Source organism: Anabas testudineus, chromosome 3 (genome assembly GCF_900324465.2).
Source record: "Anabas testudineus chromosome 3, fAnaTes1.2, whole genome shotgun sequence".
In the NCBI taxonomy this organism is placed as follows: domain Eukaryota; kingdom Metazoa; phylum Chordata; class Actinopteri; order Anabantiformes; family Anabantidae; genus Anabas; species Anabas testudineus.
The window spans coordinates 5,275,402-5,297,298 of record NC_046612.1 but is presented as its reverse complement, the minus strand read 5'-3'; the positions used below and the strand labels follow the sequence as shown (position 1 = coordinate 5,297,298).

The following is a 21,897-nucleotide window of genomic DNA, read 5'->3' as shown; positions in this document are numbered from 1 at the left end:
TAACTTATGTGACCAGAAAAGAAAATATATCTAAGGTCAAGTCTTGTATTAGAGACCTAATTTGTCAGCAGTGTGTCTTATAAGCATATATATTTTCATATACGTTGTGTCTCAAAACCAGTACAACCACCACATAAATGTACTGGTTCTGCTGTACTGTACATACATAATCTGGACCTTGTTCATTTTCTGCAACATAATGCATTCCTCTGGGAAATTACTGCTCGTTTGGTGCATTGGCACTAAAAGCAAAAACACACAGGTTAAGACCAGATCCTCACAGATATACAGTAAACCTGATATATAGGAATTTTCTATTTCCAACATTTTGACTTGAAATGACTCACTTGGTGTTTTGTTTTGTTGTTTTTCTAGGTGCTCAACTGATGACACTGCTCAGTACACTGCAGTTGCTGGCAACCTCCATGGACAAGCCTCTAGTCAGGCATCCATTGTTGTAAAGAGTGAGTTCTATGATTACACTGTTTCTCATGTAGTAGTGTCAACCCAGTCAAACTACTTTATTAAACATCCGTGTATATTCGTCAGATTTTAGAGTCACCTGAACCTATAAATGCATCGACCACTGTATTATTGCCAGTGGTTACCATCTGCCTATTACTAACTAATAATAGGCTAACGTTTTCCAATCATGCAGGGTACAGGCAGGAGGAGGAGTCCTGTCCGTATGCATGGTTGCCATTCACAGGTAAGAATCATAATAACCTCCTGCTCCATTCACCTGTGTCAGCAACAACACTATTACTCTTGCTGTCTTCTCCCTGTCTTTTAGCTGCCATGCTTCCCCAGATCCATTACACTAAAATCAACATTACTTTTCTGGAGAGGTTTGGTCCAGTGTTTGCTACTGAAGGAGAATCTGCCACTCTGTCTGCTACCATGATCCTGAATCCGAACCTGGCCAACCTGCAGCCTGAGGCACAGTGGTACAGAGATGGTAATTGCTATTAAATAGCATTTTATAAAGTAATTACACTGTGATTACATCAGTAATATATACTAGATGCCATGTCCACTGCCAGCCTTATATAATTTAGCTCACATGCAGCCAGAGGCACATCAGTAGAAAAATGGGGAAAGCTCATATTTTTATAGTTAATTATTGTACTGAAGTAGTTTAATTTCCTATGTATGTATCTGTAGACATTAAATAAAGGTGCCCAGTGATATAGATGTAATAGGTTCACATTTAATTTTCACAATCTCATGTCTAATTTCATAAAATATATTGCTTTAGCAATTTAGAAAAGAGATTCCTAAGAATTATGCAGAGACACTGAATTCAGTATCTTGCTTGATTTGCAGACACTCGCCTGTTTGACTCTAAATGGGTAAAGATTGAAACCGGCAGAGGAGTCACCACCTTGACTCTTCCAAACCTCTACAAAGATGATGAAGGCCTCTACACACTGCGCATGGTCACTAAAGGAGGCACCGCTGAACACAGTGCATTCGTCTCTGTCGCAGGTGAGCTGTGCTGAGATGGGACGACTGCGGGGTTTGAAGATTATTAATTAAAATCCAACATTGAATCTGTCTGCACAACAAACAGCACTTACCTTAGACATTATTACATGTTTATAACATGGTCATCAAAGCCCTGTGACTTTCTGTGTAGATGGTCCTCCCCCAGTCCCTGCTGCACCTGGTGCCCCCATGGACATCAAGATCCATGATGCCAATAGAGATTATGTCATTGTGTCATGGAAGCCTCCAAATACCACCACAGAGGGTCCAATACTGGGATACTTTGTGGACAAGTAGGAGTTACTGATACAAACATCATAAATAGATAAACTGACCAACATAAAGAGAAACTAATTACTGTAAGTCATCACACAGAGTTTGTTCGACTCACTGTACAAAATACAGGGTTTAGTTTCGAGTTATAGATATAGTAGTTATATCTAGCCATTCTTCTACTTTTTTATGCTGCTCTTCATACTTATTTAAACAAAAAAGCAATATTTCGTTCCTCATATTTTAACCTACAAAACATTCAACAGTCTTGGATAAAACGGTGTGTGTGTGCTAATATTATTTTCATACGCTCATCTGCAACTTAAATTTACACTTCAAGACATGATTCTTGTCAAAATCACCAATACATGCTCTACTCTCCTCTCCTGAACTCATCTCCTTTTTACTTCTTTTATTTTTTTAGGTGTGAGGTTGGTACTGAAAACTGGACCCAGTGCAATGATCACCCCATAAAGATCTGTAAATACCCAGTTTCTGGCTTGTTTGAGAGCCACTCTTACTACTTCAGAGTCCGAGCTGTCAACTCCCACGGAATCAGCAAACCATCCCGCATGTCTGATCCTATCGCTGCACTGGATCCCACTGAGTTTGAGAGGCTGCACGGTGGGTTCAGCTGGATTAGTGTAGAGATGTAGAATGCATGATTGAATGGATTTAAAGTTTGGATTTCAGATTTCTTTCCCACTTTCTTTCACCAACTCAACTCAGAAGTTGTTTGTCCTGACTATTTAACATTAATAATTAAATCTAGGGCTTTTTACACATGATAACACCATCTTAAATATACTTGAAAAAACTTCGGCCTGAAGCAGGTTGATGACAGCGTCTGTTTTCCTCATGCAGCCATAAAACTTGGAGGAAGCCTGGACGTCGTATCTTACCACGATGAAGTGGAAGGTAGGTTGTTGCCAACGTTAAACACTAATCTACTGATAAACTTTATAATTTTAATATAAAGAGTATATGTGTGTGTTTATGTGCAGCTGAAGGAAAGCCCCCAGGTGTTCCAGCAGGAGTTCATGCCACAGAAATAGACAGAACATATGTTGTCCTCAGCTGGAAAGCCCCTGCATATTCCAGCAAGGCTCCCATGTGGTACTACATAGAAAAGGTAACAAATGCTGTTTTGAATACGACACCACACATACTGTACTACTTGTGCACCTCGTGAGAGTTTAAAACTGTTGTGATTGTGATGAATGCATGCTATTCCCTTCTGTTAGTTTTACATCAGAAAACACTGTCAAGGTATATTACAATGGTTTAAATTAATAAAAAAATGATTGGTACAATAATATTACTTGAATTTCTAAAACTCACAGTTGCATTGTTGTGAAGCTGTTTTTATTAAGCTGGATCAGATAAGACTAATGTGAACTGAATAGATTCATTTAAAAGCAGTAGACTCACCTTCAATCTGCACATCACTTTACTGCAGGTATGTTTTCTCTGTCTCTCTCTCCTCACAGTGCATGGCAGACAGTGGTGCATGGCAGCGTGTTAACACTAAGGTCCCTATTCGATCCCCACGTTATGCCGTCTTCGACCTGGCAGAGGGAAAACAATATAAGTTCAGAGTTTTGTCTGCTAATATCTATGGCACCAGTGAGCCGTCCCAGCCGACTGGAACGATTGAAACTCTGCAACTCAAAGGTCTGATTATCTCACATAAAGTAGATCATTCTACAGGGGTGACTAAAGTTTTAAAAGCTACTGAGATATTGTTGTGATTGTTCATTGTTCTTCATGTATTTATTAATTTCTTGTTGTCTTCAGGTGTGCCATCAGCTCCTGGTCAGGTAATTGCTACAAGGGAAACAGACAGCTCTGTTCTCATCCAATGGGCTCCACCCAAGGAACCCAACAATCTGATTGGCTACTACATTGACCAGTGTGTGAAGGGGTCCAAAAACTGGACCTCAGCCAATCACAAACCTCACAGGAGCACCCGGTATGTTTTCAAATTAGCACAGAAATTTGATTTTCGTTTATCAATGGATACATCGAACATGGAAGGAACTCATAATTAAGGATTTAAGGACATGTCCTTTTCTTAAGATTTGTGGTTAGTGGTCTGACCAAAGGAGAAACCTACGTGTTCCGTGTCCAGGCTATCAATGAACTGGGTCTTAGTGAGGAATCCCAGGAGTCTGCACCTCTGACCGTCAAAGCTGCACTCAGTCAGTACTGGCATGTTTTTCTTCACTACTACCATTTAGATGGTTGTGAAGTGACAGTGTAATTGTAAGTATTCTAATCCAGTCCTGTCGTTTCAGCCGCCCCGTCTGCTCCTTATGACATTGCTCTGCTGAATTGTGATGGTCATTCGATGGTGCTGAACTGGAAGAAGCCTCTTCACTCTGGTGGAGCAAAGATTAGAGAGTACTATGTGGACAAAAGACGCAGCGGAACAACCATGTGGAGGGAGGTTAATGTTGCACCATTCTCAGAAAGACTTTACAAGGTACAGTAGTGTCTGTTGTCCTTTAAACACTAAAACAAAGGCGCCTCGTGCCACTATCCACTATCCATCTATTAACCATCCCTGTTTTATTTTTACTTGTTCATAACCATAGTGACATGTTATTGACAGGTGGAGGGTTTGACAGAGGGAGCAGTCTATCAGTTCCACGTATATGCAGCCAACCTGGCTGGCCTTGGACGAGCTTCCCAGCATTCAGCTGACTTCAACTGTGAGGCCTGGACTATGCCAGAGCCTGGTTAGTAAACACCATTTTCTTGGGAAGCTTGATCAAAAATACACAAATCCAACACAGGTTTATGACAATCGAGGTCATGTGTACCAAACAGGTCCTGCCTATGACCTGACTTTCTGTGAAGTGAGAGATCATTCTGTGGTGGTCGAGTGGCAAAAGCCCGTCTACACTGGCTCCGGACCGATCACAGGATATCACGTAGAGTACGCTAAGAAGGGGTCTTCTGACTGGACCACAGCCAACGAGACAGCTGTCAATCACCTCTTCTACAAGGTGAGAGCATCTTCAGTATGAGTTATGCTTCATTGGGTCCATTTGTTTGAGAGATACCATGATGAATGTTTATCTGTACATATTCATCTCTATAATAGCTCTTTGCTCAACCTCCTGTACAGAGCATTGAAACATTATATTGTGGGACACTGACATCTAGTGGATAGAGTAAACAATTACTGGGCTAAATACATCACAAATAGACAGTTTTAGAATAAGTAAATAGGCAACTTGAGCCCCACAGTGCAACCCTAACCCTAACCAGTACTTAAAATACCAAAAAGTACAATTTAGTATTACTTCCATCATTCATCCATTATCACATAAATCACTTCATAGGATTTTTTATTATTATTTTAACTGCTTTATGTGAGGTGGCTTCCTCCCTGCATCATAATTTATTAGTTAATGTTTTGAATTAGCAATTTGTATCTTCAAAGTAACTATAAACTAAAGCTGTCATAGAACTTACTTAGGAACAGTATAGTACAGTACTGGAGTGCATGTACAGTGACAATTTTATAGCATTAATTCCAAACTTCAGGTGTGCAGCAATGTTCTTTTTAGTAAGTAGCAGCTTACTTCAAGGTGTCCTGCCCTAGACGCCCTGCTTTTTAAAGCCAGTTTCAGTGATAGTTTCAAATCTTTGGCTCTCACTCTGGGTTGTTTCTTTACCTCATTAATGAGTGATTGTTGTGCTCTTGGGGTCATTTTAACTGGCCGTCCACTTCTTGGTAGCGAAGCCACAGTCCCAAAGTGTCTCCATTTGTAGATTTCTAAAGTCTTCGACATCACTTTGTGACTCTCCAGCTTTATAAAAACAAAATCAATAATTCTTGACTGTAGATCCTCTGATGGCTCCTTTTGGCGTAGCGTATTCTGAGCAAACTCAAAAGGTTTGTGGTTTTTCTCAGTCGATGTAGCTCTAGTCCACACCTCCAAACTAATTTTCCTAACTTATGCTAACATCTGACCCCAATCAGCTCTTTCGAAGTCATTCATTTAGACTAGCACTATGAGGTTTTTATGGTTGTTCTAAAAAAAGACATAAAAATCTATTTTAGGCACTTCATATACTACAATAATACTCTTGACATTTTGTGACAAATTTAATGCAGAAAACCATGAAATTCCAAAAGCTTCACATATTTTCTTGCAATTTTCTTCCTTATATGTGTCACTTGTGACATTATATGCATTTAAGTGATTATTGTGCAATGTAAAGGTCGTTTAGTGACCTAATAAAATGGGGATTGCCCACTGAGCTACCTTATTCGAAACCTGTGTTGTTTACCTGCAGCAGTTTCTGATGTTGTGAGAACACACACTTAGTGAGTTACATGCCAGGACTGGTAACATACAGAATCTCTCTTCCTGTTTTTGACACCAGCTTGTTTCTTTGCTGGTTTGTTTCCTAGGTAACAGGTCTGGAGGTGGGCACCACCTATGTGTTCAGAGTGCGTGCAGTCAATGCTGCAGGAGTGGGTATGGCTTCAATGGCTTCTGACCCTGTGACTGCCAAAGCTGTAGAAGGTAACATTTAATCCCAGACTGTGAACATTGTCAAATTCAGTGTATTAAATTTCTTAAAGACAAGTTACATTTCTCTAACCTAACGCAGCATTGATGCTTTGTTGCAGCATAATTATCAACAAGTACAATTAAATATAACAATAAGATGTTAAATCCCTGAAATGCTGAATGTAATCAAGTCTTTGTGTGCAGTTTTTGTGGATGCAAATGGCTGCAGATTATTAAAACAAAATCACTTTGTCACCTTTTGTATGTTGAAGGTTCCCACGAGGTGTCCTGTGAGGTGGACAAGAAGTCGGGTGACATTGTTCTGTCATTCGAGTCCTGCCAAATTAACGAGGGCTCTCAGTTCATCTGGAAGAAAGATTATAAAGAAATCACAGATTTCTCTAAAGGAGTAGAGATTAAGAGTGAAGGCCACCAGTAAGACCACAGACATGCATGCTCACAACGGCATACATACTGTATTAGGGTGTGTGTGTGTGTGGGTGTGTGTGTGTAAGGAGTTGAATAATGGAAAATCTTGGTTTTTATTTCCTTTATATTCAACATCCCTCTGTCTTCCTGCGTCTCTCTCATCATGTCTTGCATTGTAGTTCTAAGCTGATCTTCAAGACCGCAGATAAAGAGGACTTTGGGACGTACTCTGTTTCTGTCACCAACACAGAGGGAGTTTCATCAAGCTATACGATCTCTGCTGAAGGTAGGAATTACTCGTAGCTGTGGAAGGGCTTCAAAATTTACAGAAATCCAGCACAAAATTTCTATCTCTAAACGGTATAAATCTATAATGGGACTCATCATTATACTTTTGAATTTGGATTGTTGCCATTATTAAAATTAAATATAAAAAATAAATATAAATGCAAATGTCTTTCATATTCTGATCATGAAAGTTTAAATTGTTTAGAACAGAAAACATCAGTATAGACTATATACTGAGGAGCTGAGGGAACTGTATAGGATCAAAAAAAGATGAAAGCCAAGAGACCATGCTTCAAACAGTCACAGAGGCATGTAGGTAGGTAGGTAACAAACAATTTCACTACATCTGATGAATAGCAGAGCACATCGCTCACATTATTTCTCCAAGCTCGTGGCAATGCGTCAAAACCATGTCTTCAGAGCTTCTTCTGTCACAATATTTTTCCTGCTATTGCACCAGTACACTGTAAGGCTTTAATATGTTCTGCGGTGCACCTTGCACTGATTGCTTCCCATTTGGCCTACAGTTTTTTAAAGCCTAACTCACTCACAAGGTACTCCGATAACGGCATATACTGCCTTTGAATGCATCATGCTCTGTGCAGCTATTAAACAGGAATAGATTACTGACTTCTCCAGCTCCAAACTTGCAGCACCGCAGCGTCTGAATAGTGTCTCGAGCGACTGTATTGTGTTTACGGCCACAGCTGAATAAATGAAAACGACTAACTTGTCCCTTTATGTTTCAGAATTGGCAAAAATGCTGGCACTCAGCTATGATATCAGACACCCAAGTAGGTACCTCTGGCTGACTCTTGAATCTCTCCTAATCTCTCTCTTTGTCCCTTCTAATCTCTCTTCTCTTACACTTTCTCTCTGCTGCTGCTTTAATCTGTCCTACCCACTCGTTCTATTTCTCCATTTCTACCTTCCATGCCTTCATTTTGCTTTGTTCTGACTTGCTTTGAACCTTTCAGATTTCTTTCTTCTTTTAGGAGCAAATTTCACTTTTTATTTGATCCAGAGAAAAAAAAAAACAACAAAAAAAACCTCTTACCTGCTTTTGCATCACCTGCCTAACCACTATTCACCTCTCCTCTTCGCATGCCTCCTGTCCTTTGCTCTCCTTTCCTCTCCTCTCTCGCTATTAACAAAAGGTGACGTTATTAGTAAATAAGCACTGTAATGTTTTTGAACCTCTAACCTTTTCTCCTCTCCCTCTTCTAGTCATCCCACTGAAGTCTGAGTTGGCTTATAAGATTTTGGAGAGAGGCAGAATGAGGTTCTGGCTGCAGGCTGAAGAAATTTCACCCAAAGTCACCTACAAATTCTTTGCAAACAACAAGGAACTGTCTGGAGCTGATGTAAGTTTTAAAAATTGATGTATTTAGATGGAGGTGAAAATAAACGGCCAAATTATCTGTCCGTCTACCTGATGGTTATTCAGCATTAGAGCCATAATTGCAGAAACATCAGCAATTATGCATAATCGCAAAAAAACAATCTTCAGTCTTCAAGTGTATGCCTTTTATGACAATCAATTCTACTTTTCTGCAGCCCAACAAGATGGGTCATGACGTCTCTACAGGTATCATCGAGTTCATCATGGATCATTTCACCGAGGAGAATGAGGGGACATTTACCTGCCAGATCACAGATGGTGGCGGCAAAGCACAAAGCTCACTGGTTCTGATTGGAAATGGTAATGAAGGCCACATCTGATTTCTCACTCTCCACTGTCTCTCTAAGCCAATCAAACCATGAACAACCGTACTATAATGAATATAGTCTGCTAGTCTGCTGTAGCTGTAGCACTTATTGTATTGTACATGAGTTTATTGTATATATGTGGGCAACTCTGAGTGAATACAACCTATTGAGAGATACTGTATTTAGTATGAATTATGCATGTGTGTGTGTGTTTGGTTGACAGCAGACTTACTGCATCCTTGACACAAGAGACTAACACTATGGACTGTATTTATTACTCATTATCTATTAAGTACCCTGTTGAGAAAAGTAAAGGGGGCTTTAAAGCAATAATTCCATGTATGAGGGATACGCTTCTGACTCAAATAAAGGTGCTTGATTTCATAAATTATGATTTCATTCACATGCAGGGGACCAGCTAATCCACTGGAAGAACCTATACCATCTACACAACACTTTGATCTTTTAATTATTCCCTATTAATGTGTGTCTATACAGCTTTCAAGGCAGCACTGGCTGAGGCTGACTTCCAGAGGAGAGAGTACATCAGAGTCAAGGAGGGTAGGAAACACAAACATCATCTATTCTACTTAGCCTGCACACTATTATGTTGCCTGGGAAACAACTAATCTAATCAGGGAGTATACTGGAAAGACGTACACTTGCAGGAAACTGGGAGTTGGAAACTCTAATGGATCCATTTCAAATGGTTCACTAACTGTTTGAATAAGTTAAAATGCAGAAATGTACACCGCAGAAGATGCACATGAATATCCCACAGTGGTGCTTTGCACTGAGAATAAAAGAAAATACACTCAGCTTAGGTGTAAGACAATTAAATAAACTCATGCAATCAAGGTCCACAAGTAATTGGTTTTAAGCTCTTGCCCTTTCCCTGGGCCTTTACCCACTGCAGGTCCCCACTTCAGTGAATTTCTGTCACTTCACGTTGGAGACGACTGCTCTGTCACTTTGGTCTGCAAGGTAAACACAGACAAACTCAATAATTATTGAATATTTACACTGTAAACAAATGGGGGGCTGACTTGTGTGTAGCTGATTAGCTGTGGAAGCGACAATGCTGTGTAATGATAAGGTCCACACAGAAAATAACCAGAATTATACTGTCAGGGGTTTGTCTTGGCTTTGTTAGCGGGACGTATATAATTAAGACGATTTCAAATTAAAGTATCGTTCATATCCCTTTTGGACAATCTGAAGCTGACGTCTGCTTCATCAGTTTGTTGTTTACCCCGAATAAATGTATTTTATAATAATAATGTCATGTTCTGAGCGACTGCACACAGCCAGGGGACGTTTAATGTCTGAATAGTTAGGAAACAACATATTCTTTAAAAATGACTACAGGCTCTGGTTCTCTTGCAGAAATGACGTGAGAGCAACTGCTCGGATTATAGATGCACCTCTTGAGCTTCATGAATTACTACACAAACTGAATTTTACACTCATCACTGGCCTGTTAGAAAAAGTTAGAAGACCTGAGTTATGCAGGATTAACATCACTGCTAACAGGGTACACTAAAGTGAAACTAAAATGCATTTAAGTTGGAGATTTTACCCAGATGATGTCTATAACTGGACCTATTATACCTAGATTACACTTTCTGTTAAGCAGCTCTGGTGGCCATGACTAGATGAGATCTCCAAACACATTAACTAGGACTGAAAAGTGACTTGACATTTGCATTTGTAATCTAGAATCTATAAAGAAATGATTATGTTGAATGTTTGAATAATGTGTGTGTTTCACTGCAGGTTGCTAACTTGAAGAAGGATTCAGAGTTCCACTGGTTCAGAGAGGACACAGAGATCATCCCTGATGTGAAGCCTGACCTTGGATCAGGAGTCTGTAAACTCCCAATTAAACAGGTAATACCATCTGGTATAGTTAATCTCCTGGATGCTATAAAACTGTCAATACTGTTATTTCTATGCATATACCAGAACATAATGGAGCTTCTATTAAATCAAGGCTTGAGTGCAATATTTAGCTCAGTGTTTTGGTAACTTACAAAATCCAGCCCTGTTACACACATCAGCGCTTCTCTGAGGATCCAAAAACAAGGGCACTTTGTTTAAAAATACCTCACCATGTGTTCAGATCCAGAATTCATACAAATTTGTATTCCCCATGTCCCCCACACTATTTTTATGTGGCTCCAGTTTTCACTGAAGACAGCAGGAATTTACAAGGCCACCATCAGTGACGATAGAGGAAAGGATATGAGCCAAATCGACATTTCTGGAAAAGGTAAACATCTTATATTTTACAGATTAATCCGGGGGGTAACTCACCAACGGGTCGACTGCCTGCTTGTGTAACTGAGCAACTTAAATAATAAATAATCCTTGTATAATGACCTATGCAAAGCATAAACTGATAAAGAGCTTGATGCTCATTAAAAAGTAGGAGACAGGAAAAGATGATCTGAATTCATAAACTGTATCAGTACATGGCAAGCTAATGAATTTTTAACAAACCCTCCTGCTCTAACGCTGTTTCTAAATACAGTCTAAAAATAGATATTGCAGCGTGACAGCTCACTCACCTGCTGGCTGTATTCATTCCAGAGACAATCCTTTTTAATATTGCTGTAAAAGTTGGAAACAAACTTTAGCTGTTTCACTTTAGTCCTTGAAGCTTGTACTCGTGTAAGCATTTTGATGGCAAGGTTGAACTTTACTGTCCTTTTCAGATCAGCTTTTATTGCCCTGTATTAGAAACTAAAACAAAAATAGAATACATCAGACCAACTTTTTATAACGCTTTACTATTTTATGTAAGTTGGGATGCCACAAAATAAAAGATATTTAGTTTAATTAGTAGCAACAGGGATCTTTAGCTGTTTCTCCCCAATACTATACCTTTCTTTAAACAGGGAATAGAAAATACAAAAAAACTGTACATATTACTTCAAACTATTAAAATATACACAGTGTGTGTATACATATAGTTTATATCTTGAAATATTTCCTTACTGAGCTTTACAGCCAATCAGCAGAGGGCAGCATTACAACCTCCCATCTGCTTCACTCTTTCCCTGACCCCATATTTCTCTCTTACAGTCTTTGACGAAGCCATAAACAAGATCAGTCAACTAGCTGGTATGTATCCGCATTTTAAACACACACACGTGAATACACAGACATTAATTATCTCAATAACATACTGTATATTCTCATAAAAACATTACACCAAATATCAATATCAACCTCTCCCTGCTGAAGGGATAAAGTGAAAGTGATCTAAATTTAACACAGCACAATCACACCACAATGATAAGAGATTTAGCAGATCCATCACCAGGCTTATACATTTCTGTTTTAAAATCCCACTGCTACATGCACACACTTATCAGCGTGTGACAGAAGTTGTCATGCTGGAAGCATTTGGCCATCGTGCCATCATGTGGTGAAATCACTTTAAAATTCCACTGCGCTGTCACAGTGACAGTGTGGAGGAGCATCTTACTCCTATTTTAAGAGACAGTCACTTGACAGCTATGCAGCAACTGTTACAGCAGTGGTTGCAGAGGAGAAGAGGGTTCATTACTGTGATAATGGGAAACCATTGTGATGTGACCAGGTGGATGACACACTTGTACACTTGTAATGTGCAGAGAGCAAAGTCCCACACAGACATAGTGAAGTATAAAACTCGCTTTTAGGTGGCAAAGGGGCATCCTGGAGCTCTCTCAGAAGAGTGAGGCCAGCAGAAGGCAGATAATACAATTTTTGATTTCAAAATGTGCTCTTTTCAACTTCTGTCACCTTCATCGCCTCCTCTAGGAGCGAGCGCAGCCGAGCTGGTGATTAACTGCACAGCAACAGGTATTCAGCTGCAGTGTCACATGAAGTATTACACCTCAGAGATGGACATCACCTGGTATCATGGGTAAGAACTATGAAAATAACAACTAGTGAAAGGAAAAAATATGGAAATGACCACGAGAATGTCCAACACTTTTAGTCGCAGAAGTAGAAGTACGATAATTTTTTAAAGTCTTTCTATAAACATGCTGACCACAAACACATCATTTTGAGTTTCTCTTGCGTTAAACTGCAAGGAGTGGCAAAAACAATAAGCCACATAATAAAACCTGTGATGGCTGCTGGCAGGTGTTTTCATTATCCTGGTTATTGCAGAGAAATTGTCCTGTTTTGTGACAAAAATCACATCCTGTCATATCCTCTAAAGAGGCAGGGTTTTCTGCACTTGTTGTAAAAGCACTCTGACGTACCCTGGAGATTATACGATGAGGAGGGAGGCGAAATAAAGTGAGAGAGAGTGGAAAGAAAAGGAGAAAGGGGGGGGTGAAGAAAAATAGCAGCAGAGGCTGATTATGGACTAGTAGAGGCTTTTCTATTATTCAATTACTCAAAGAACAAAAAAAATATGGAGATTAGATTTTTAACTCCCCCCCATCCTTTCTGTGAGTGTGTGTGAGAGCGACAGATAGCACGGGAGAGAAATTGGTATCCCTAGGCATAACATTAGGCAAGCATGTAAACATGATTTTCCATTACCTCTGAAACAGGCTTCACCCACTCACATACAAACACTACACACACACATGCACAGTAACCTCTCCTCTCTCCTCCTCAGTGAGACTAAACTCACCCACAGTGACAAGATTGTGATTGGAGGAACCCCTGCTATGGCAACAATGGAGGTATTATCATCTCCTGTGCAATCCTCGACAGTATATGCTACTTAGGTGGATTTTACATGGGTCATTTTCAGACAATAAAGCACCTCAGGCAGGGGCATAGTTACCCGTTTGAGTTCCTCAAAAAGTCCTCCGAGTGTCTTTGTAGAAGTGACTACAGAGCAACTTTAAGATGAATGAAGTAGATGGTAGAGCTAATGAATGCAAATTTTAAAACCATTAAACTTAATTAAATGGTGCATCTTCATTTTCTTACGTTTTGTCTTCATAATTGAAATTAGACTGGACGAATTCATCTTTTTGAAAGAAAAAAAAAAGAGCAAAGACACAAGTAGAAACAAACAGCTGTATACTAATTAGATGGGTGATTGGTTAATTGATTGATTGATTCACAGGTGATCGAACCAGTGGAGAAGGATAAAGGAAAGTACTCCATCGTGATCACCGACCCGGAAACTTCACATAAACGCACACTGGACCTCAGTGGTGACGGTGAGTTAATTCCCTCTCTCCCCTCCCTCTGTTCCACTCACTCCTTTTATTGATAACACTGTAAAAAGAGCGTTCGACAGAAGACAATCCCTTTGTTTTTATGGAGCTCTTAGCTTCAATCTGTAGTTTAAGGCTTTAGAGTGATCTTTTGAGTGTCAAAACTCATTCCTGAAGGTTTGAAAACTGGCTGTATAAAACTGCAACTGTGGCCAGTTCATGTTGGCTATAATACACTGCCTGGCCAAAAAGGCAATAGGTAAGAGGCTTCCACAATTAGTGCAATGATTAATAGGTTTCAGCTGGCAACACAATGAGGTATGTACTAAATGGCCGAGGTTTCCTATCAATGGATTTTTCCTAACGACATGGGCATAATCCAGGACGACAACGGCAGGATTCATCGGACTCCCATTGTGAAAAAGTAGTTGAGGGAGCATGAAAAATCATTTTTCATTCATGGATTTGTGTGTTTTTAAACCTATATACTGTGAATTTAAGGTGGAGTATCTCTAAAATAAAGCAAGGAGACAATTATGTTTTCAACGGTGACTGTGAAACACTGTTTTTTCTTTTGCAGCGTATGAGAAGGCCTTTGCCGAGTTCCAGAAACTCAAGTAAGTCTACACTCACAATCTGTTTCTTTACTTGTGCCTTTATGAACTACCTCTGCTAACAATGAATCTCTGTTTCTTTCACATTTGAGCTTACGCTGCCTGATCACTGCCAGTTTGACATGTGGTAGTGCAAAGTAATGAGTTCCCAGGATACATTTCATATAATGAACATCACACTGCTCATCCTTATCCTAGTTTAAAAAAAAAAAAGAAAAAGGAAAGCACAAAAGTTTACCATGCTGAAAATCCTTCTGAGATTTCGACTTCTGACTTAAATTTTGAAAATAACCTCTATAAGACATTAAACTGATTTCTATTTTGATCACAATGAAAACACATTGCGGGAAAGCCGGTTGTTTTACTGACCACACCATGCACACGGACCCTTTTCCAATAAGCTGCTCGACTTCAAGGATCAATAGAGTTTTAATCTGCTCATATACTACTGCTTTACTGTGTTTGCAAACATTGCTGCTACTGCTTCTGTTGAGTACTGTCGAGCAAGTTCAAAACACTCACCTCCACTCAATTCAATTCAAGCATAGACTAAACTGTGCTGAGCCTGCAGGAGTGACAAGTTCAGAGCCTAATTATTCATATGTGTGTTTGTGCACTGACCTGCTTCTGAAACGTTCTGCTGAAACACCGCCGCTCAGCTAGATTAGGTTTTTTGTACTCTGTATTATATATTTGTAGCGAAAATATCCAACGTGAACCCAAAAGGTTCCAGTGTATTATAATTTGAGATAAAAATCATAAAGGAAAAAGATAGAAGCAGTCAGGTAGCAGAGATCCTTTGGGGTCCTTTGGCTAATTGGACAAAAACGAAACCCTACATACTGAATTTAGCAAATCCATTTAGAAAAATCAATTGAAACTCCAAACACAAAACACTGCATGCAGAGTGGATATGGTCCAAATCCCTTTTCTAATTAACATTCAAAGAGAGACATTTAAGCACAAGATTTTGCAAACACGCTGGAACAAGCGACACCCTGTTGCCCTTTTGATTGAGCATCAACATGCCAAGAGGAGCGCACAGTTCCCCAGCCATCTGGTCCTGTGGCTGACCTCTGGTCCTGCCATGCTGCTCCGACAGCCCTCTACCAGTTATTACAAAGCAATATCATTTTCTCCATGAAAAGATTCTGAAAAGTCCCAGTGTAAACTACAGGACAATGTGGTTTGGCTCTAAACCCAAAAACACCTTGTGGCAAACCATCTGACCACTCTTACTGATCCAGAAATGTTAAATATGTTAGGCGTGTGGTGAGCGAGCAGAGCCAGGTAGCAGAACGTTACTATAAAAGTCCAGTAAAATCGTTAAGAAACAATCATCTTAAACTTTCCTGTCTCTGTCTTTCAGGGCTGAAGCCTATGCGGAAAAGAGTGAGTTCAAGTTTTCTTCAGCTATTCAGACATAATAAAGGAATAAAGCTGCAGTGTGTATATTCATTATATAAAATAAACAGTTCCAAGCAATAGGAAGGATAAAATTCACATTCAACTATTATTGTTTCAGACCGTGGTAAGGTGGTGGGAGGACTGCCTGATGTTGTCACCATCATGGAAAAGAAGGTGATGTCAGCTGTGTGTGGCTAATATCTGTGTTAATCTTTGTACACGTTGGTCTGATGAACTCTCTTTTTGCTGCTTCAGACCCTGAGTTTAACATGTACAGTGTGTGGGGATCCCAAGCCTCAGGTGTCATGGCTGAAGAATGGAGCAGAGGTTGAACCTGATGATCAGGTAAATAGATCTGTTACTGTGTTACATGACGGGGGATAGGACTAATCACTGGAGCATGCACATAACTGGGAGAGGGAAATGAAAATACTGTCAGCACTTCACACAGGGCCTCGTTTTTTTCTTTGGTTCCTACCTGTCACGCTGCTGCTGACTCTTGGAGCTGTTTAACCTCTCCAGGAATCCAGCCCCTGCTTCTTTTCTCATGATTAATTGCCTTATTAATCAAACACAATCTCATTAGTATGTTTCTATTACACATTACTGTTGGTCTCCTGGTATCTGTTGTGTTACTCCCGGTGGCTCCAGTTGCACATTTTGGATTCATATGTGAAGCAGCCTAAAGAAGAGAGCCTGCACAGTCCACATGTAATGTCTGACTATGACAATGATTTGTTCTCTTGAGAGAACTATATTATATTTTACCTTTAAACTAATATGAAATAATGGACGAGAAATAATTCAAAGACATATTTGAGAAAATGCTGAGGTGGTTTCTAAGTAGTAGTAGCTGCTGCACACAAAGTAGAAGTTGATGAATACACATATCCCAAATGATCCACTTTAGTTACCAGCAGGAAACTGATTGCACTGCTGGAAAAACCTATAGAGCCAAAAACTCTCCATATATGCAGTACGAGGTGATGAGGATTAAAGAAAACAAACTGTCTCCACCTGCGTTTAGAGGAGAGTTCAGCAGCTGTACATACTTTACATGCAGTGACTATTATCAGCACTTTCCTGGGTTGGTAAAGGAGCTAATCTCAATCTCATAACTCACTGACCTACTTGCCAACCAGTATACAGTACGTCCACAGCACGTCCCCAGTCAATGGCGGCTCTTAGCAACAACATCAGCATCCTGAGGACACTACATGCTTTGAAGATTTAAGTCTGAAAAAACTCAGTCCAAGGGGGATTTCTGCTCAAGTTTACCCTCTTCTTTATTCCTTCCTTTACCTGCTAATAATCTGACTAAAACAAGAACTGATGTCCTTGGTGATGTGTTTCTCAAACCTCAGGAGTGCCTCTCCCCTACCCAGATACCACTGAGGAGATTAAGAGGAAAACAAACAGAAATATATACAGAAGCTGTGAATGTTGCACTGAGACTTGGTTAAAACATGTGCAGGAATAAAACTATACAGTATTGTGTAGAGGTGAGTTGGGGCACTTGTTAATTCATGTGTACACTGTGTCACTGTAGGAGCTTTTTGTGTGAGTACCAACAACTGTAATTACCTATTGTGTTTTTTATACAGCAGCTACCTTTCATCAGTCAAACAAAAGAGGAGGTAGCGACCCACAGATTGGCCGACACTGGACTAATAAATGAAAATCATTATCCTAGACGATATAACATGCTAATTAGAAAAAGACCATTAATTGCAAAAAACTGCAAAATGCATAAACTGCATTTTTTTTTAGGTCTATTTGGTTTTTAGACCAGTGGACTTTTAGTCAAAATTAAAGGCAAAGCTCTTAATAGGAATATAATTAGCCTGCTAAGTGCCACTCCATAAAAATGCACTAATGTCCAGACCTTTCAAATGAATGACCAGGTATGCAAGAGGGAAATTAAAGCACTATATTCTCACCAGCACCACTTACAGAGCACAGACCAGAAGTACTCTGTCTTCCCCCTGGTATCTGAAAAATGTCAACACACGTGTACTTCACCTCCAAATGCTTCAAACATTTGCGGTGTCAAGAATTTCAGAGGGAACATGTTTGTGTCTTAATTCCATCATGTTTTCACTGAGGGCAGCACCCAGGTGCAGCGCTTGGATGTCCCCTTGTGTTTGGCTTCCTCTGGGTACTTCCACAGTCCAACGTCGTGCAGGTTGGGTTAATTGGTGACTCTAAACTGCCCGTAGGTTTGAATATGAGCATGAATTGTTGTCTGCCTCTCAGCTAATGTCAGCTGGAATCAGGTCCAGCCCCTGTGACCCTCTAAAAGGATGAGGAATAAGATAGATAATGGATGGATGGATGTTTCGATTGCACTGACAGGGCTCAGCAGAATAGACCATAGACTGGAATAAATCATTAACCCTTATGTCCGCCGGTGTTGAGCTTTTGCTAAAGGGAGGTGCTGGTTGAAGCTCACACAGCTGCTCCGAGTAATAAATAAATAAACCTTTAAATAAAGCTCTAAGTGGCATTTTAAATGTTAAGTCATGCTACAAATCGCTCTGCTACCTTTCTCACTTTTGATTTAATATTTCAGTACGTGGTCTCCCTGGACCAGGGCAAGTTTGCCAGCCTGACGATCAAAGGAGTTTCCATGGAGGATTCTGGCAGATACACCATGATTGTCCAGAACAAATACGGAGGGGAGTCTGTGGATATAGTGGTGAGTGTCACTGCTGTGTACCACAAATGACAGGATTTACTCAGAGCCGTGAAATTCTTTAGACCATCTGTGGCACAAATCTTGTCTTTTCATTGAGGCCCCTCAATGAGATATTTTTACGATCACATTTGTGTGTAACACGGAGCTTTTACAGAGCAGAGATCTGACCTTGAGACGATGGGTTTAAATTTAATTTTACTATTATTATTTTGTCATATTCTGTACAGTGGCTTCAGAAAATACACTGCTTAAGAACATTAAAGGAGCACTAAATCACACATCCTGATGAACAAATGACTCAAGCTGAAAGTCTTTGCTATGGCACACTGTAAAATTCGTCTAAAAGTGTGTGTGGCTCCCACGTGCCTATATGAACTTCTGGAAACATTTCAGGACATCAGTGAGCTCCTGCATCTTCCCAAGTTAAACAGACAGAGACTTGTGCTGACGTCACCCCAGCCGTGTCTTGGCTGTGTGCTTTGGGTCAGGATTGTGCTGAAAGGTGAACCGTCACCCTGGTCTCAAGGGAAAACCTGTGGAGCAGGTTTCCTTCAAGAACCTCTCTGTATCTGGCTGCATTCATCCATCTCTCAATTCTGAATAGTCTCTGGTGCTGTGCTCCGGGGGCCACTCAAAGCTCCAGACATGGTTTTGTACTCTCAGTCTGATCTATACCCCCCCACAAATGTATGGTAGAGTTCTTGTTTTGTGCTGTGAATTGTGGGACCTTATATAAACGGGTTTGTGCCTTGAATCTACCTGACTGATCCCCCCACAAATTCTAGACAAAGCTTGAGGATATAAGTTCAGTCACACGTCCCACTCGTGAGTAAACACATTAGCTTTCTGGACAGGATTCAATCAGATTGAACTAACCTGTGAAACTGAGCTTCTCCAGTGTCCTGACACTCAGAAATTAGTGTTTTATATTCTTGTTTTTTAACAACAGTTAAAATAAATACAAGCAGCAGAGCAGGACACAGTGACAGAGGTTAATGACTGTGAAACATTTCATAAAACACTGTTTAATTTACAACTTTGTGAACTGCCGTTGTTGACCGCTGACCTTGCTAGCTCCTGCAAATCATGTTCTTGACCCTGCCCGCGCTACTTCCTGTCTCCTCCTGCTTTTGCTCACATGCAAGAAAATTTCACAAGGCAGATTTCTGTGCGACTGCACCCTTAAAAGTACTTTCTAAAGCCACTGTATAAATACACACACACACACACACACACACACACACACACACACACACACACACACACACACACACACAATAAGGTGAATGCATTCATGATGTGTTTCCATGACAACGTGATGTAATTTTCCCCCTACGTCTTCAGGTGAGCATTTACCGCCACGGAGAGAAAATCCCCGAGGCAAAACCAACTTTGACTCCAAAAACAATCATCCCTCCCAAACTCCCAATCGAGATGCCCCAACCTAAAACCCAACCTGCACCCCCCTCCGCCCCCAGCCCGGCTCCTTCTAAGACTGCACCAGGAAGAGGTGTGAAGAGCCCCACTCCTAGTAGGAGGAAGTAGAAAGCATGACAGTCACAGAAGAGGAAGAAACAAATTAACACCCTGTTGCACATGTAGACCACTCATAGATTAGAAGCTTTTATTACGATTCTCTATCTGGACAAATATTGAAATCATGAAATGCAATGGAGCTAAACCACTTGGTATTCAGCGAAGTCAGCCAAGAAAACCCTGATAGCTAAAATAATAATAAGTGTAATGGAAAGCAACAAATGTATTGCTGCAAGATGGCTGTATGAAAATAATAATAATAATAAAAAGTAAAACTAAAATGTACTAACAAGTACATGACTAAATTAGAGATTAGTTTAAATGAAATTAACGGAATGGAAACATGAATGAAGCTGAAATTCAAATAAAATAATTGCTCGAAAAAGAAGGAAATGTGTTTTTATATTCACACATATATAAAATAACATAAGTTCAGTAGCTTCATCTGTCTCCTGTTCAGTATTCTCTGCATCGTTTTTCAAACCCTTGGCAGAATTTCTTAATCCTCCCTTACACACCGCTACCACCACACTTTGAAGACAAGGTCAAGCCAAGTCATGGCCTCGTAGAGAGAGAGGAGGGCCCACTCTGCCTGTGGGAAGGGTTGGCTCTGTCTCACTGTCATGAGACGCGTGTTCTGTATAAAGAACTTTAATTTGCATGTTTCAGAAACTCTCCCTCCTGTAACGAACCAACAACTCTATCATCATACTTTAGCTCCCAGTCACTGCTCGAATAACTTCCCAAACATATTAATACGAGTACAGAGAGAATTCAAATATGTCTACTGCTGCAAATATATAGTTAGTACCGTCCTTCTTAACAGCATGTTGAGACACTGAATCACCACTTAGTGGAGCAGGACGGTCACAGCAACACCTTCGTCCTTAATATTCAATCTCTTGGAGAAAAAAATGCTATATGCAAACGACCTAACAGCTTAATGCTCATTATGTACAGTGCTGGTCATCAGCCAACAGCAGAAACAGGTACACAGTAAGAAGTCAGGTTTAAAAGACCTGTGCCAAAGTGCAGGAGGCAGTGATGGCAGAGCTGATGAAAAGATGGCTGATGAGATCTGCGGTTCATTAAAGCTGATGAGAAGAGAAGAGCAGACGGGGGAGAAGAGGAGGAGGCGGTGAGGAGGGTTAATTCATTGTTTCTGTGTTTGCTGTTGCTAATAAAAGAAAGAGATTACACTTTGCTGAGCCTGTTTATTCATTCTGTCAGAGACATAGATCCTGGGAGTAATGGAGAGACTGGAAGAGAGTAAGTGAGACCGTGAGGCTGCGATTGTTTTGTGTTACTTCTGCTGATGACGTGCCTGCTCTGCCGTGTGAGACAAGTCCTGTCTTGCTTCTGAGCAAGCTGAGAATGAGCTGATTGAATGAAAAGGTGAGAAATATAAAAAAGAAGGTAGGATCTGTGTGTAGTTGTGTGTTTATGCCTTGTTATTGCTGCTGCTACTGTGGACATAAAGACAAGTTTCATCAATGTGTGAAAGAAAAGAAACAGACTAAGACAAAATGTGTGTGAGTGTAGGTAATTCACTGTTGCGTGGCAATAAAGGACTTCTGAAGCGCGACGGAGAAAGACCGGAAGAGAACGAGACAGCATTAGAGAGCACGGAGACAGATCTGAATCATTTTTGATGTTTCACTGATCATCTGCTGCGAGATCATTTTCCTGACTCTTTAATTAATTTTCACGTTTTTTAATCAACATAATTACAGAGAATCCAA

At 40.2% G+C, this 21,897-nt stretch overlaps 1 protein-coding gene across 1 annotated transcript in view; it reads left to right on the top strand.

The window, feature by feature from the left end:
* Positions 1 to 21,340, top strand: part of myom2b (myomesin 2b) — a 28,134-nt gene extending 6,794 nt beyond the window's left edge. The window contains exons 6-39 of the mRNA XM_026379184.1: positions 376 to 464; positions 659 to 709; positions 794 to 958; positions 1,327 to 1,488; positions 1,640 to 1,781; positions 2,186 to 2,385; positions 2,626 to 2,679; positions 2,766 to 2,893; positions 3,252 to 3,435; positions 3,559 to 3,733; positions 3,841 to 3,962; positions 4,059 to 4,246; positions 4,376 to 4,502; positions 4,594 to 4,772; positions 6,191 to 6,305; positions 6,566 to 6,728; positions 6,902 to 7,008; positions 7,760 to 7,804; positions 8,238 to 8,374; positions 8,568 to 8,712; positions 9,219 to 9,281; positions 9,637 to 9,704; positions 10,497 to 10,610; positions 10,905 to 10,992; positions 11,808 to 11,846; positions 12,531 to 12,636; positions 13,348 to 13,414; positions 13,807 to 13,903; positions 14,481 to 14,517; positions 15,884 to 15,906; positions 16,040 to 16,095; positions 16,177 to 16,266; positions 18,494 to 18,619; positions 19,964 to 21,340. Coding sequence (XP_026234969.1) covers positions 376 to 464; positions 659 to 709; positions 794 to 958; positions 1,327 to 1,488; positions 1,640 to 1,781; positions 2,186 to 2,385; positions 2,626 to 2,679; positions 2,766 to 2,893; positions 3,252 to 3,435; positions 3,559 to 3,733; positions 3,841 to 3,962; positions 4,059 to 4,246; positions 4,376 to 4,502; positions 4,594 to 4,772; positions 6,191 to 6,305; positions 6,566 to 6,728; positions 6,902 to 7,008; positions 7,760 to 7,804; positions 8,238 to 8,374; positions 8,568 to 8,712; positions 9,219 to 9,281; positions 9,637 to 9,704; positions 10,497 to 10,610; positions 10,905 to 10,992; positions 11,808 to 11,846; positions 12,531 to 12,636; positions 13,348 to 13,414; positions 13,807 to 13,903; positions 14,481 to 14,517; positions 15,884 to 15,906; positions 16,040 to 16,095; positions 16,177 to 16,266; positions 18,494 to 18,619; positions 19,964 to 20,164 — 3,853 coding nt within the window. The 3' untranslated portion in view covers positions 20,165 to 21,340. The remainder of the gene's footprint in view (positions 1 to 375; positions 465 to 658; positions 710 to 793; positions 959 to 1,326; positions 1,489 to 1,639; positions 1,782 to 2,185; positions 2,386 to 2,625; positions 2,680 to 2,765; positions 2,894 to 3,251; positions 3,436 to 3,558; positions 3,734 to 3,840; positions 3,963 to 4,058; positions 4,247 to 4,375; positions 4,503 to 4,593; positions 4,773 to 6,190; positions 6,306 to 6,565; positions 6,729 to 6,901; positions 7,009 to 7,759; positions 7,805 to 8,237; positions 8,375 to 8,567; positions 8,713 to 9,218; positions 9,282 to 9,636; positions 9,705 to 10,496; positions 10,611 to 10,904; positions 10,993 to 11,807; positions 11,847 to 12,530; positions 12,637 to 13,347; positions 13,415 to 13,806; positions 13,904 to 14,480; positions 14,518 to 15,883; positions 15,907 to 16,039; positions 16,096 to 16,176; positions 16,267 to 18,493; positions 18,620 to 19,963) is intronic.
* The last annotated feature ends 557 nt before the right edge of the window (positions 21,341 to 21,897 follow it).